General features: G+C 33.4%; 1 protein-coding gene across 1 annotated transcript in view; it reads right to left on the reverse strand.

Annotated features, from left to right (window-relative positions):
- LOC149799292 (dynein axonemal heavy chain 2-like) overlaps positions 1–18,187 on the reverse strand; it is a 65,106-nt gene that overhangs the window by 29,970 nt on the left and 16,949 nt on the right. The window contains exons 8-15 of the mRNA XM_089958597.1: positions 16,911–17,197; positions 14,571–14,735; positions 11,888–12,013; positions 10,606–10,821; positions 9,118–9,268; positions 5,417–5,566; positions 2,862–2,994; positions 421–565 (exon numbers count right to left, since the gene is read on the reverse strand). Coding sequence (XP_089814723.1) covers positions 421–565; positions 2,862–2,994; positions 5,417–5,566; positions 9,118–9,268; positions 10,606–10,821; positions 11,888–12,013; positions 14,571–14,735; positions 16,911–17,197 — 1,373 coding nt within the window. The remainder of the gene's footprint in view (positions 1–420; positions 566–2,861; positions 2,995–5,416; positions 5,567–9,117; positions 9,269–10,605; positions 10,822–11,887; positions 12,014–14,570; positions 14,736–16,910; positions 17,198–18,187) is intronic.

The raw sequence follows: 18,187 nt of genomic DNA on the forward strand, positions 1-18,187 counted from the left end.
ACTGCTATGAGAGACCACCTGTCTTAAGAGACCATGTTCTCTATGAGCAAATTTATTGATTGTATAGTGTTATGACCTGTTATGAGAGACCACCTGTCATGATAGACCATTATGTTGTGGCAGAATGAGTGGTCTTTCAAGACAGTTTCCACTGTACCCCACACATAATAGTGATATCACATACATTTCACATCTCAGTGAAATGTTCTGTCTTTTTTCTATATATAGCTCATGATTATTAATTTGGACTTGGATATACATACACCTCAAGTCAACCAATTCACGTTATTAAATATCATAACTGTGGGCAGGTACCATACTCTATCATATGAGAAAATTAACCCCGTCTAAGTTGAGTGGGTAGCTGTGGGTGGGGGTTCTAGAATCTATGGTGGTGCCAAACACAGAAAAAAACCTTACCTCTCTAGCAGCATCAATCTTTATCTCAGTTTGTTCTGAGATGACCAGCTGTTCTGTGACCTCTTTAGAGGTTACTTTGGAAGTCTCCAGTGTGTTCACCAACTGCTCATCATCCAACAAAGATCCCTTTGACTCGTTCAACAATCTGAAGACAGAAATAAATAAATACAATATTTACCCATTTCTCCCTGATTGTATATAATTACTGTCATTAAAAATTATCTGTGGTTCAGAAACATAAAGCTAATTAATATTCTCTATTACAACATGACCGTCACAAGAAATTTGTTTTTATGGATGGCACAGCACATCATGTGATATATCTTCATGTGACACAGTCATTAATAAAGTCGCAGTCATGATTTTTTTATACAAAGAAAGTAAAGTTCTTACTATCATGCAGAAGAAATAACATTGGTACAATTCTACAGCAAAACAAACTACTATTTTTTTCTCTGAGTCATGTAATAGAACATTTCACCTCATGAATATTCATTTTTAAGAATCAGCAAATCAATTATACTGACCTGTATTTTGTACTGGTAATTTGTTCTTTAAGTTTAGTAAAACTTAATATTCACTTCTGCTGGAAATGTCCCAAAGAAGGATTCTCCTTTATGACTGTTAATAAGATTAGTTTACCTCCATCCAAGCTTGAAAATTATTTGCATATATCTCCAGCTCAGTATTTCTAAATATTCAAACTAAAATCTACCAACTAAGTTGGCAGGACATAATGCAAGCTCTGTAATGTGGTGATATTATATCAAGTGACTTCTAATCTGGGATTAGTTTAGTACTAATGCAAGGGAAATGTTCTTAATTAGTTTTACCAAATATAGTTATTCTATCATTAAACTTGAACAGAAGCATAGTTTCTTTTATTATTTCAAAAGGAAACAAACAGTGTAAAAGTTCTGAATAACAGAGACATAATTAAGTGTAAAAATTAAAACAATATGGCAAACACTAACTAATAAAAGAAATGTGCATTTGAATTTTTAGAACAAACAATTTATTGTTAGGGTAAAGTTTAAAGACTATATTTCAATCAATGTGCTGTGATTTAAACAATGAAAGATTATAAACATAAATTCTACTGCTGTATTTAATTGCTTGATCCCAATATTGCAACAATTTGTTTTTATTCATTTAGGTAAATAACAAAAATATCGGAATTATCATACTTCTATTTGTAATAACGGTTACAAAGTTGAATTAATGGTCTGATTGAAGATATGTATTTTATTCTTTGGGTTACAATGATGACATATTTTAAATAGTGCCTATTCTTGAAATTAAAATAATCATCTAGCAATGTCAAGTTACCCACTGAACATTTACATATTAAAATAATCACCTAGCAATGTCATGTTACCCACTGAACATTTACATATTCAAATAATCACCTAGTAATGTCAAGTTACCCACTGAACATTTACATAATAAAAACATGTATTTTGAAAGTTATACTAATCAAAATGACTCTTCTAATTGTTACGTGTTTAGGCTTGAATAAACAGTAACACAGAAAGAGTGAAAACAACAAGGTTTTTAAAATTTAACAAATTATTTCTTTTTCTGGAAAATTTTGTAAAAATGAAAATCGGAGAAGATTTTACAGTTTCAAGAATCAAATCCAAAAATAATCTCAGAATAATCCACAAATTAAACTGCAAAAGTCCTAGTAATAATTTTAAATTTGATTCCTGATGTAAAATCCATAATGGATGACAATGTATGCTGTAGTCAGTACTGTGCTTATCTACAGTTTCTTGTAGAAATACAAATAATGGCACTCCTGTGTTAGAAATCCAAAATAAATTTGTAAGCAATGTCTTTCCAAAATTTCTGTGACAGCACTCCTCAAAATATTTCCAGAGAACAAAGAATTAATCCTTTTGAAATCCAACTAATCTGAAGAATTATTAAAACTCAAATCTGGCTACAAGAAATTAACTTGACATCAGTATGAAAGCCCCAAACTGAGAAATCTCTCTCAAAACAAAGATTATATTGCATATCACAAGATGCTGTTTCAAAATTCTTCCAAGTTGCAAAAGCGGGGGGGCAGTCACATGATCATGTTTATATCACATGCACATAATATGGCCTTGATTAGACCAATGATTTTAATCCCAGAAGAAAAAAAAGTATTTACTTCTTAACCCACATAGTCCCATCATGACCTTGACAATAACCAATCATTTTAAAATAAAATAGAACTTTGTTGACTAATTCTGAATCCAGGTTAGAATTGAGATCAACACCTGTCGTTTATAAATTAACAGTCAAGGTCAAAAACATTTCTGAAAAAGTGTCATCTCTAGTGAATAAATTTACATGTAAGAAAAATAAAAATTTAAAACTGACAAACAATTAAATTAAAATATATATATATTAAATCAGATATACATAACATAATGTCTTTCAAAACAAACCTAAGGATTTCATCCTCCAATTCTACCAGTTTTTTCTTGCCAGCAGCAATGCTGCGTACCAGGGAGTCCTTCTGTTCTTCCAGGTCTGGCCTTTCCTTTCTGACAACAATACCCAGCAGTTGGGCCTCCAGTCCTAATTATACAAAATACTATTGATTTGTCATATATGTCTTATTATTTGTCTGACATGTTTAGCTGTTTAGGATCATTCATCAGTGAAATCAGAAAAGCTAACTAAAGCAAAAATTAAAAGCATTAAAAAAATTATATCATTAGATAATGTAGGAATGATGATGATTACCATGGTAATAGATTACACACACATAAAATATGTATGGCTGCACAAACTCTTTTCTGGCTGCTAAGTAAATTTTGCAGTTCTTGTGATGAATTTTATTTGTTTTAAAAGAGAGAGAATGTTTTGTTTTCATGCCAGTCTAAGATATTATCAGTTCTGGACAAGAGGAAGGATTTTTCAACCCTGAATGTGACAACTCTGTGGGTTTCTTTTCCCAGTATTACTTTAGCTGTGTCATCAATCATAGTTCCATACATGTATTCAATTGATGCTACATAGCTGATCAGGAATACTTGGACAATTATTTTTTTATTTGTCATGCTTTATATGTAAATTTACCAGCATGCTCAAACTTTAGTGAGAAGATGCACATATTTAATTTACATTGCTCTCCATCATTATAATGTGATTACAGATATAAAGCAATACCATTGCAGACCCTTACTATCAAAATCATGCCAATGAACAATGTAAATCTCAGTGCTATATATTTTTTTCCTTCTAAAACACTATTATTTGACAACTTGTTATCATTTCTACTATACTGTGGTTCAATATATAATGTTGTTCTCAATACATTAAAGTTTAGTAAATAATGCATTTCTCATTATAGTGAAGTTGGTGGTTAAGGACGTATACCGTGTTAAGAGATAAATCAAAGTTCCATGTTGGATCACAGCTTCGATTAAATAATCATTTGGTGAATCAGTTTATCCCCTAGTGATGCAAGATTGAGAAAAAAAATATCCCTTTGTGTCAGAATTGGTGGTGGTGGTGGGTCAAACTGAGTAAAAAGCAAACCTTGGAATCAAAACTGGAGGTCAAATTAAATATTTGGGGGCCTCTAATGCACAAATTAAGATACAGGGAAACAAGTTGAATATATTTTAACCTACTTTAGTATGAATCAGATTTATCCATTACATTACTGCATTTATCCATGAATGTGACATGCTCAATGCAAACATGATGGACCCTAATCTGCTGGTGCATAATGGACCAGAATATCAGGATCCACACTATTCTTTACAATCTCTAGTAAATGGCATAGATTCAGATCTGTCAAAATAATTTCATTACATGACTTAAAGTCTGACTGATACAATTGCCATCTACTGATTTTGCTATATCCATAACATGCGAAAATGCCAAAATCTTAACAGCCCATAAAATATCACAGAAAACTCAATAATGGAAGAAAACAATAATTTCAGAGGTTGGAATCAACTCAAAAGGACATGAATATGCATTCTGCCATCCCTATAATGTCAAATTTAAGAGCAACATGACAAAATCAACTCAGCTAGCACCAATTTGTTCTGGCAGGCAAACTTAATGTGTCCACTGGCAGGAAACTATTAATCTTCTTAGTTGACTCGGTGGACTTTTATTACCACTGCCACATCCTAATGCAAACAATGAAAGAACATTTTCCATTCTTATGAAAATGCTATGTGTCTGTGGAGTAAATCTGGATTCAGTGACAGTGCTTCATCTCCAAAGTGTTAAAGAATGATGTGGACTGCCACAAATATAATCTAGACAATGATATTATGAGAGTTGCTGAGCTTCTGGTACATATAAAAGCAGAGTATGAATGGCAACAAATTGCTGTAAAAACAATGATGTAATAAGACGATGTGCATATTTCAATGTATAAAAAGGACATTTATACAGTAGTTGTCATTTTAGTCCATTTCCATGTTCAGATCAGGTCAATGCAAATTCTCCCTCTTCTGATGGTAAAACTCCTGACCAAATATAAAAAGGACATTTAAACAGTAGTTGTCATTTTAGTCCATTTCCATGTTAAGATCAGGTCAATACAAATTTTCCCTCTTTTGATGGTAAAACTCCTGACCAAAGTTTACTAATCGCCTTAGATGTCCTAACCTGACATCTCTGTTGTGTCACATGTGTGGACACTGCAAGATTATGATGCCTATGCTGTAAGCAGTAGAAGTACAAAAGCGTGTTATTTTTACCATGTTGCTTGAAGAAACACAATATTATGGTTTCTTTTATGTGACATCACATAATAATTGCTTTTCACATCACAATTGGCTATATTCAGATTTAAACGTAAATGATTCAGAAATGAACTGAGAAGCTATATGAACAAAATGTCACCAAGCATGATGGGGTTAATAAACATACTATATATTATATTGTATACAAAGGAGGGAACTACTGAATTTGATAGCTTAACCTTATTACCAATCTTTTCAATTGACATGCTGTAGAAACTTCTATGTACCTTGTTCTTTCACAGCAAAGTTGACAATGGTAGATTTGGTCGAGATCTCTGGAGTGTAGTGTGGGTTACTCAGTTTGGTAGTAATATAGAATCTGAAGTCTGGATTGTATTCTATTTCCTTGTCTCCAATACGGATCATGAATGCACCACCTTGGAAAGATAAGAAAAACTCCATGGATGCAAAGTAATAAAAGTATTATGCATTTAATGAGAAAAACCTGTAATATAACAGAAACACAATTACTACAGGATATAGTATTTGTGCTTTTAGTTAATGTGGGTGACACCAAAGAATAAATTTGCATGCTCATGCAATCCATTGTACTCCAGGTCAGACTAAGATATCTAACAGTGCAAACACTGTAAATTATTTATTAGCTATATATTATTTATTAAACAATCAATTGCATTTCAGCTGCTTCTCCTAAAACTGAAATGACTTTATTACCACTGTTCTTTCAAAGAAACTGTGTTTAATTATTTAAATTTCACATCCGAAACATGCATAAATACTGATTTATTGAACTGTTCAATCATTACGGATCCACTGTGGTATTGTGATATGCAACAAACAAAGCCTGTAAGGTAAAGTGCGTGCTCAACAACACCCATCAACTGATTGACAAAATTAAATGAGAATATTCACTCCCATACAGAGCAAAATGCGATGGATTGGAACCGTTCCATTATTAGAGCTCCACTCTAATCACATGTTATGCAAGAACAAAACTTGTAATGTCAGACTTGTTGCAATCGACAACATCCACTAATTGATTGATAAAATAAAAAATGTCAATATTCACTTGTGACGTTCACACATTTACAAAGGTAGTCACATGTGTGGTATATACTTGTAACAAGTGTCCTGTTGAAATTTATGTCTCCCCTGCATCTGTACAATTGTCAGCATAATCCTTGCATCTGATTGTCCAACAGTTTCATACACAACATTAACATTGCTGATCATAATTCATATGTAGACAAGGTAGGAAAGACTGGAATCCCTCATATACCAGTATATAAACTTAAGACCTCATATACCAGCATATAAACTTTAGACCTCATATACCAGCATATAAACTTTAGACCTCATATACCAGTATATAAACTTTAGATATCATATACCAGTTATTAACTTTAGACCTCATATACCAGTATATAAACTTTAGACCTCATACACCAGCATATAAACTTTAGACCTCATATACCAGTTATTAACTTTAGACCTCATATACCAGTATATAAACTTTAGACCTCATACACCAGTATATAAACTTTAGACCTCATATACCAGTATATAAACTTTAGACCTCATACACTAGTATATAAACTTTAGGCCTCATATACCAGTATATAAACTTCAGACCTCATATACCAGTATATAAACTTTAGATATAATATACCAGCATATAAATTTTATACCTCATATACCAGTTATTAACTTTAGACCTCATATACCAGTTATTAACTTTAGACCTCATACACCAGCATATAAACTTTAGATATCATATACCAGTATATAAACTTTAGACCTCATACATCAGTATATAAACTTTAGACCTCATATACCAGTATATAAACTTTAGATATCATATACCAGCATATAAACTTTAGACCTCATATACCAGTTATTAACTTTAGACCTTATATACCAGTTATTAATTTTAGACTTCACACACCAGCATATAAACGTTAGACCTCATATACCAGTATATAACCTTTAGACCTCATACACCAGCATATAAACTTTAGACCTCATATACCAGTTATTAACTTTAGACCTCATACACCAGTATATAAACTTTAGACCTCATACACTAGTATATAAACTTTAGGCCTCATATACCAGTATATAAACTTCAGACCTCATATACCAGTATATAAACTTTAGATATAATATACCAGCATATAAATTTTATACCTCATATACCAGTTATTAACTTTAGACCTCATATACCAGTTATTAACTTTAGACCTCATACACCAGCATATAAACTTTAGATATCATATACCAGTATATAAACTTTAGACCTCATACATCAGTATATAAACTTTAGACCTCATATACCAGTATATAAACTTTAGATATCATATACCAGCATATAAACTTTAGACCTCATATACCAGTTATTAACTTTAGACCTTATATACCAGTTATTAATTTTAGACTTCATACACCAGCATATAAACGTTAGACCTCATATACCAGTATATAACCTTTAGACCTCATACACCAGCATATAAACTTTAGACCTCATATACCAGTTATTAACTTTAGACCTCATACACCAGTATATAAACTTTAGACCTCATACACTAGTATATAAACTTTAGACCTCACATTACGCCAAAGTTTCACCTGAATACAGCAGCAAATGCTGAAGATACGTGGCTAAAAAGTTGTATAAAAAAATTGTAGTCTTGTTTACAATTAGGATGCATGCTGTATGCTTAACACATTAACCCCTGGAGGTTTTTGTCACATTCGCCTGAAATTCGAGTAGGAAACACATTTTGAAAGCTATTTCTGAAATAATCTTAAGAAAGCAACTTCCAGGTGATTTCCCAATAACATAATGCCTAGTTGTGTTAGAAACATCATTTTTCATTGGCTATTTGGCTTGCTCATGAGCAGATGGGTAAAAGTTGGAGTTTTATTTTTTTTGCTTGACTTTATTTTCATATTGAAACCACTCTTTATTCCAAATGCCCATCTTATCCTATTTTCTGCAAAGGTTCATCTGTCTGCTTGCAGTTCATACCAGTCTGCCTTAGATCTGAGACCAAAAAGTATAAAATCCAGACACAAAATCGTATTCCAACCACGGGTGAATTTTGGGGGAGAAAAAAAATTGGGACCAAAAAATGAGGCTTTTCCCTCCATATTTTGTAGTGCAACTAGAACTTCCAGATTATTTTGTATCATTGTAGAGCTACATCTGTCTACCTTTCTATAATACCACCCACTTTAGTGCATCATATATGACCTTGATGCTACAGAGCTCGGTAGTAGGCTACTACCTCCTGCCACGTAAACTCGTCACCAGGGGTTAATGTGTTAAGCAGATGAAATGTCCATGACACCATATAAACTTTCGACTTACCATTTATGCTCACTTATAAGTCAGGTCAAGCTTCTACCAACATAGACTCTGCTCTGTCTTAGCATAATGCACCTGGAAATCTGGGTCTGTGTTGTTTGTTCTACTGATTACTCTTATTAAACCACACAGACCCAGATTTGCTGGCACATTATGCGATGGCAGATCTGGGTCTGTGCAATTTAGAGTTGGACTCAACTTATAAGCAAGTATATATGGTATAGTAACATTATAAATGTTACATTTGAATGCTACAACAAACATAAAAGATATGTAACTTTCAGACATTTTAACACAAAACGTTAATACTGTTCACACTGATCAACAAGCTTTCATCTTAAGCAGCCAAGACAAGAAAGGCAGGAACGCCTTGCATTTCATCATAAACATGTTCAATCTACATTAATATTATCGAGAAACATGATTCTATATATTACAAAGCATGCACATGTGTGATAATAATAATAATAATAACAATTTTAATAAAAATAATAATAATAATAAAATAATAATAATAATTATACCTGCAAAAATATTTTATACCAACATATTTTCATAAGTGACATGTTAAGGACACAATCTAGTGAAGAATCTACCTACCTATTTTCATCAGTGACTTGTTGAGGACTGGATCTAAGGAGGGATCTAATCTCTCCTGCACATTTTGAAGAAGGACTGGCAAGCCAAACTGAATGGCTCCTTCCAGAATTCTCATGTAGTCTGATTGCTGGAGATCTATCACTTTTAATCCCTGAAAATATACATTTTCAGAATACTTCATTGACAGACTCTCATTTCTGCTAATGTAACAAGTCAATGTTTTAAAGAAAAGTTCTTATATCTGATATGTAGTATTCTTTATGGTTCCTACGGTATGTTTGAGGTGGAGGAAGTTTAAAAGCCATGAGAAAACCATCACACTTGTATTGGTATTCAAATATCCTGATCATTGGTCAAGGTAAATGGTCTTGAACAGGAGCTACTCTGCAGAAACCATTATTTTATAATCAGACTCACCAAGACCACGACCTCTTACCTCTAGACTCAAGAAATAATAGGTTTCTTTATTATCACAACTGTGATCTCAACTTTTGTAAGTTTTGAACTTACAACAAATATTCTTCTTGTTTATTCACTGTGTAAGTCGTCCACAGAGTTGAAGACTGAAATATTTGTGCTAAAACCATTTTACTTTCATTAGCTAAATGACCTTGACTTTATACTCCAAAACTGATAGATTTATTCTTTACCCCTAGTGCAAGCTATTCAAAAATGTTGTTTGTGCAAACCATTTTTCTTCTTATAGTAACTGTGACCATGACCTTTAACCTTTTGATCCTGAAATAAATAGACCTCTTCCTCATGCCAAGTACAAGCTATCCACAAAGTTTGGTCCTTATACCCTAGGTAGAACTAATGATATTTTTGTGTGTGTGTGTGTGTGTGTTTGTCTGTGTGAGATTTGGATTTTTTAATGTAGCTTTAAAAATTTTTCAGTCAAATTGCTACAATGTCTGCATTGTGGCAGTACATAGCCATGTCTATCACTGTGTCATTATCCTGCAGATAGGAAGCATTAAGTCCCACCCAGTCACACTATCCTGGCACCAGGCCAACCAGTCCTAACACAAACCTATTATTGCTGAGAGCCTAGTGAGACAGATGTTAGTACCATTTTTATAAGTTCTGCATCCAAGGTGGATTCTCTACTTAGGTCACCAGAGTGGTCTATAATGTGATGCCTTTATATACCAATGAATTACTTTAAGACTGCCTCTTCATGTATTGAATGAATGAAAATAGCTGTCTAGCAGTATTAGTAGAAATCTTACAGCTTGAGTGTTGCCAACTGTGATGATGTTTATTGTGTAGAAAACAGAGATCACCAATAATTAAAGAACCTCTTGCATTCATTACCAATCAAATGTTTTTACTTAATAATCAAGATTTTGATTTTTTGGATACATCCTTACAGCAGTCAACAGCATTAAATATGAAATAATAAGGGTATGGGAATAGTGAGAAAAAGGGTAACATCTTTCAGCATTTGTGAACAAGAAAAAAAAAATTTTATTTAAAAAAATGAACCTTTGAAGCTTCCATATTTTTAATCCATTTAATAGCCTGTCCTTGTGGGTCTACCATGAGAGGCCATCGACTAGCACTGGTCACAATGACACCATTCTCAGTGGAAAAGCTGTCACTAGGCAGACCCTGGATGTTCCAGTCACGAACAGCTGTTGGTTTAGCCATGAAATTGCAGAAGTTGAAAAGTGGGTCACATGGTACACCTAGCTTCTTGATCTGTGAAATTTAATAAAATATATATCATTTACAACTGTAGATTTGCATCATTTCTTATACACTGAAAAGAAGCTTCTTAATAAATATGAAGCTAATGCTAATTATGTCTCGTAAATATCTTTTAAAATGGAAAATAATTACACAGAACTGTGCCTAAGGGCAGCTCCAAGTAAACATACATGATACCCAGGGAAGGCACTTAAAAAAAGATCTATGCCAGGGTATTCTGATTACCCAGGAAGTTCATATGAAAATGATACAAAATTCTAAATTGCATCTCATTCTATGGTACTACTCCAGATTAAAAGTGCCTTCACATGGTTACAATTATATTTTACTGGAGAACAGTCCTAAACAAATACCATCAGAGGTGAATGTAAACATGGAATATAGTTACACAGAACTGTCTCTCAATAAATACCATTAGAGAAGATATCAACATGGAATATAGTTACACAAATAAACAAATACCATTAATGTGATAGTGTTAATGCAGAAAACAAAGAAAACAAAGACATTTACAGGTCTTAGTGTCAAGAGCAAAAATATTTGCTGATTTTTTTAAATGGAGTTTTGGTTTGAATCTTAAACTTCTGCTTGATAATCATATTAAATTAAAGTACCCTACTTATTGACTATACAAGAATAAACATGTTTTACATTTTTCCACAAGTCAGGTTAAATGGTTGAATCCTTTGTCCGAAACTTAAATATATGCTATAATTTCATCCTTTGTGGGAGTTTATATTCAGACCATGACGCCATTAAGAACACCCACCTCCACATATTAATACACTGTATGAAATTCAATTAGTTCTAAACAACTCTGAACTAATTAGAAGTAATTAGAAGTAATAGGACTAAGAGAACTACCTCCCATACACCAGTCTCAGATGAGATGATACTGAACAAACAAGTAAAAAAAATGAAAAATGCTGTAAGAGTTAAAATGTCAAGTTGTTAATAAGAAAATAGTGTTCCGAATGCTGAATGGGATGTTAAAAAATGAACAATATAATGTTCAAAATACCACTAGTGATTATCTGACAAAACAATGTTTACTTACCTCTGCCAGCCAGACTTTCTGCACCATCTCCTCTCTGTAATTGGAGAGGAAAGGTCCTGTGTAGGACATGAAGGCTGCAGCAATCAAACAATCACCCACAAGATATCCCAACTTCTCCTCTAGATCCTGAATAGTAATAATAATAATAATAATAATAATAATAATAAATAATAATAGAAATAATAATAATAATAATAACAATAATAATAACAATAACAGTAGTAAGAGAGAAAGCAAAACAAAAATTGCAAGAATATGGCATTCACTAAACAGGTCACTATTTTCACATGGAAAATTTTACAAGTCTGAATTTAAAAAACAAAACAAGAATTCTCCAGAAATGGCAGACTCTTTGTTGCTCCACCATGGCATAATCAAAATACACTGTATTGCCACCAGAGGAAAGAAAGATCACCATGACTGTACCAGTACGAGACTTGAGTAACAGTAATTAATATTCATAACATAAATACACATATTAAAAATGTTTCGATTGTTCACACAACCAGCTCCATGGAAATGAACTAAATGCACATTTTAAAATTGCTGCAGCACGAAGTCGGGTTCAACGTGAGCTATTTTTTACAATAGTACATACTATATTCCAAAATGTCTATAATGATCAAATTTCATCACTCTACCTACAAAAGAGGCAGACAAAGGGGTAATCTACCAGGATGAATGATTAATGCACATTTCATTTTTTAGTTGAAATCTGCCACTTTTGAAAATTAAAAGATAAAAATTTGTTATGAAAAATATTGGTTTATTTAAATTCTATTCAAACATTACAGAAACCAGTCAGATCTTGTGAGTTTTTGAATAATTTGGCCAACCCTTGGCAGAGGTCGAAGAAAACATCAAACCAAAAAATTATTTGGGCAGAAACTCTCGAATAAGTGTATTGATTTTTATGGCTTGTTTGATTGTCATTGTATCTGTGAACATAAGGGTAATATTAACAGCAACTCGTATTGGATATTTTGGTCCATTCATATCAAAATGCTGAAATGTACCCTTCATCCCAATAGTAAAAAATATCAAAGTTCAACAAGGCTTGGAAATTCGAGTTTCAGTGGGTGCAGGCTCTTAGCCAAGGCATCGAGTTTGCATTCTGCATTTCATGGAATGTGGATTCAAAGAAAGCATATGGCGAGAGAAATGATATCAATGGGCACATGCAGACACCGTCACCTATGAGCAACACACTGTGAATGTCACTTTTAAAGCCTTATTTGAAACTAAATCTGAAGATCTGTCACAACAATATTCCAATTCTGACATGGGCAAGACATTGTCTTTTCTTCAAAAATACTGAGTGATTCAAGGGCAATCAGGACCATGAAACTTATGAAAGCCTGTTAAGTGGAAAACTTAATAATTACATTGAATGTCATTAGTCTACTGAAAGCCTGTTAAGTGGAAAACTTAATAATTACATTGAATGTCATCAGCGGTCACGAGGCTGTGAATTAGTGAAGGAAACTAAAACTGCTTGTGGATTTTACAGAAAAAACTTAAGGTTTGCTGTAAACTATGAGATATACAACTTTTTCTTTTTCATTTGATTGACAATATCCTGACTCGTACTAATTCATTGTTGCAATGACATCTCAATCTGATTCACATTTAAAACTTGATGTTGCATTGTGAGGACAATTCATATTATAGTACTTGTCTTATTTTCATAAAATTTACTTATAAATCCTACTGTTTTAGAGGGCAATCAACTGATGAAAGATTTTAAATGTACTGATTTGATGTCTTCATTCTGTCACATGTATGGATACAGTGAACTAAATGTAAATCCCCACTGTCACTAGAACATGAAATGTAGGTTAGCGACTTATTTTTGCCCATGGTGAGTAGCACCCTCCAAGATGAATAAACCAATCAAGTTTTTAACTGTACATGCAGAAGCTGAATGTAATCGCAACCTCATGAAAATTAGGTCACCACGACCAACATTTCATCATGATAGTAGTCTCAAAAAATTAATCTCTGATATGCCATACTATACATATGATAATTGTTACCTTGATGATTTGGTAAGGGAAATAACTATATTTCCTTAAATATAGTATAAAACTGATTACACTGATCACTTATTAAAGAAAAACATCTGTATTTAGTTACATATACATATACCATTTACAATAATATTTTAATAAAGGGAAACAACTGCATTTTGTTAAAGAATGTTACTTTATCTGTTTCAATGATCTGTTTCAATGATCATTTATGGTCTCTCACTCAATATGCATATTTCAGAATATCTGCTTATACTGGTTTAAAAGCAGCATATGCATTTGCCCTGTGGATGTATAAGAGAATTAAAAAAATATAGTTTTTTGTTAACTGTGTATTTGTTTCATTACATTTATCTGTGTTTCAAGCTTTCATCTACTCTATTCAGTCTGGGAACAAACATAAATGACATGATAACATATGCACTTTTCTTGAGCTTCTGCACCACTTTCAATTGTAATGTAAATTTACAAGAAAGTTCAACCAAGTTGTTTTCTGTTGTGCTAAATTAGGTCAGCAATTCTCTTGGGTTTTTACACTGATAATTATTCTGTCTCTCTCTTTCTAATGAAAATTTTAAGTTTATTTTGACGGCTTTGAACTCAACCATTTATTTACTCCCATTTGCTTCTAGCGAAAGTAAATTGTACATTACCCTGACAGTTTCAACCCATCTTTCCCTCTCGCCTGCCAGACCTTCTACCAGCTTTGCAGCTCTCCCCAACATCATCTCAGTATGCTCAGCTTTCTGTTTCAGTTCCTCTTTCTGTGCCAACTTCTCATCATACTGCTTTTTGAGCTCTGTCATTTTGGCTTCAACCTATTACAAAAAGAAGTGTGTGTTACAGGAAAGATAAAGCGGAACCTTGGTATAAGGACTTCATTCAGCTCTGCTTTCAGTTTATCCAAACATTGTGTATATCCCTTAATATGCAGGTTTAGCAACTTTAGTTCATTCTTCCGAACTCTCATTCATCCAAAAGTTATTTTTATTTTCCACAAGGAGCCTGGTTACATAAAATACTTTAATTTTTTTCCTACTTATATAGACTGAAATTTTACTTACTGATCTCTTTATTTTCTATATGCAAGATGTGTATTTTCATAAAACTCACGAAAACAGGAAGAAGTTAAAAAAAATTCCCAATAATAATTCCCAAGATGAGATACAAGAATTAACAATGGCACAACCCTTGTCCCACTGTAAGGCATGTTTCCTTTGGTACAGAGAGAAAGAAGAAATGGTGTAATATTCCAAATGTGGGGTACATGAGGTAATATGATATTAACTGAATGTAGGAATGAGACACTGTTGCTGTTTGCAAATTTGGCATGAAGAAAGAATCAAAATCCAGGGATGTGCAGCATAAAGTATTTGTGCAAAGCAAATGTATATGATCATCATTGTTATACAATCAATTATGACACAAATAATTATATACTAAATACCTACATGAAGGAGTTCTTTTGAACATAACAAAATAACTGTACTCAAATAGCACAGTCATGCAATTTTCATGTTGAAGTACAGCTGTTATCTAAAAATTACACATCAAATGAGGTAAGACTGGCCTGATCATCAAAGTTACCACATGTCAAATGAGGTAAGACTGGCCTGATCAGGGAAATTACACATTAAATGAGGTAAGACTGGCCTGATCATGAAAGTTACTACATGTCAAATGAGGTAAGACTGACCTAATCAGGGAAATTACACATCAAATGAGGTATGACTGGTCTGATCACGAAAGTTACTGCATGTCAAATGAGGTAAGACTGGCCTGATCATGAAAGTTACTGCATGTCAAATGAGGTAAGACTGACCTAATCAGGGAAATTACATATCAAATGAGGTATGACTGGCCTGATCATGAAAGTTACTGCATGTCAAATGAGGTAAGACTGACCTAATCAGGGAAATTACACATCAAATGAGGTATGACTGGCCATGATCATGAAAGTTACTGCATGTCAAATGAGGTAAGACTGGCCTGATCATGAAAGTTACTGCATGTCAAATGAGGTAAGACTGGCCTGATCAGGGAAATTACACATCAAAATGAGGTAAGGCTTGCCTGATCATGACAATTACACATTAAATGGGGAAAAACTGACCTCATCAGGGCAATTACACATCAAATGAGGTAAGACTGGCCTGATCATGAAAGTTACACATTAAATGAGGTAAGACTGGCCAGAGCAAGGAAATTAGAGATGTAAAATGAGGTGAGACATGTTATTGCTTAAGCCCATGGCTCCACCCAGAAATGACCATGGGAGAAATGTGTCACAGAGAGAAAAGAAAGTGTACATGTTCTCATATTTAAAGATATTATGTGAATTTGGTCATTTAAATTTGAAATATAAGTGATGAAAATCAACAAAAGGTGCAATTTGTTGACCATAAGGATTACATTGAGAAATGATCACATGGCTGAAGACTTACTGTCAGAAAATAGAAAAGATGATCCTGTTATCTTCCAAATTTCAATCAAATTTCGTCAATGGTCATTTAAAATATGAGATACAAAATATTAATACACAACCAAATGTCTTACTTCTTGACTCCATTCCTTGGCCAATGGACAAGCTCCTGAGCAGATATAGTATCGGAAGAAAGGGAAGTATTTGATGATGTTACATAAAAAACAAAAAAGTGGAACTGAATAAGCTTTTATGAAAACGTATGCGCCAAAAGAATTTATACCAAACTTCCATCAAAGATGTTGGAGTGTACTTCTGGACCCATGACCATACCCTTGTAGATGAGCCCGATCTAAAATTGCACAGGGGAGATAAGAAGTATTTATATGATTACATTAACCTCCACAGATGAAGTGCCCTTGGTAATGAGTTCATAAACAACAAGAGCTGGATAAAACTTTAAACAAAGCTGTCCACTGATGCACACACCAACTCTCCCACAGACAACTCAAACATTTGATGCCCTGTCTGAAAAGCAATACAAATCTAGTAATCATATAAGTCTAGTCACCTCAGCCAGCTTGTTCTTGGCATCTGTCAAGGCATCTTGTTTCTCCTTCAGCTGAGACATTGCTGCATTTAGCCTCTGTTTCTTTGGCTCCACCACCCTGTAGATACGTCCATAAACTTCCATAGCTCTTACCCACATACACAGTGACTTGGCGGCCAGGGACACACGTCCAATTATCTCAGGTTGGAAGTCTGGTTGAGCTACGTACTGTCCAATCTTCTTTAAAACACGGTCAGTGATGTTGTCCTTGTCAAAAGCCATTAGCTGCTTGATGAAGTTTTGGTCACCTAATAGATATAGACACACTTGTACATACTTTACCTCAATAACTGCATTACACAGCAGGATGTAGATTATCTGTACATCTATAGTTTATACTTTTCACATATCAGGACTAAAAGTGTGCTTTCTGAAGCACATATAATCCAGATTTTTCACACATCTCACTAAAGGTGTGTCCTCTGGAACATTTATAATCCAGATTTCTCATATATCAGGACCAAAGAAGCATCCATTGGAATGGCTACCATGCTTTTCATGCATTAGGACCAAGTTGTGGTCTCTAGACCAACAATTTGTTTTATATATTATTATCACATACCTTTAATTTATTCTGACAAAAATCTACATTTCCCAGCAAACTTCAGATAAATTTAAAAGCGTTTATCACCTGAATGTTTTCTGTAAAATTTGCTCAGTTTCTGCTGATTGTCTTTTGAGAAGATGTTTCAAGGTTTGGTTAGTTTTTGTACTGGTTCTCATTGAAAATGTTTCATGCCAAAATGATTTAATTCATGTTTGGTAATGTTATATTGGCTGGTTTTGGTGAATTTTTGTAAAGAAAAATATCAAACCCTTAAAACATTGGGCTAAATTTGTTTCATAAATGCAGTCTATTAAAATGTCTGAGATTTTCACACTTGGGTCATCATAATAAACCTCTTGGTGGAAGTTGATACACTTGACAAGAATGTGTTACAATGTTAGCAGAGAATGACAAGACATTAACCAATGAACCACCATGCCTCTCTGCCATCAATTCAAGATGCAAAATTTTAATATTATATGTTGTAAATAACTTTGTAACATGATTTTACAAGTACATCAGTTCTGCCAAAAAGTAATTTGGTAAACTTTACCAGGTTGAAGCTAAAACTAAAAAATGCACTCTGCTGCTATTTTAAATTGGCAAATCATGTAAATGTACATACTAGAAGATTAACTTGCCTTTGCCTATGTTGAGATCTCTCCACTTCGTATAAGCACTGTCTCACCCA

The sequence above is a fragment of the Sinohyriopsis cumingii genome, chromosome 5, assembly GCF_028554795.1.
Source record: "Sinohyriopsis cumingii isolate HCF-2022 chromosome 5, ASM2855479v2, whole genome shotgun sequence".
Taxonomy (NCBI): domain Eukaryota; kingdom Metazoa; phylum Mollusca; class Bivalvia; order Unionida; family Unionidae; genus Sinohyriopsis; species Sinohyriopsis cumingii.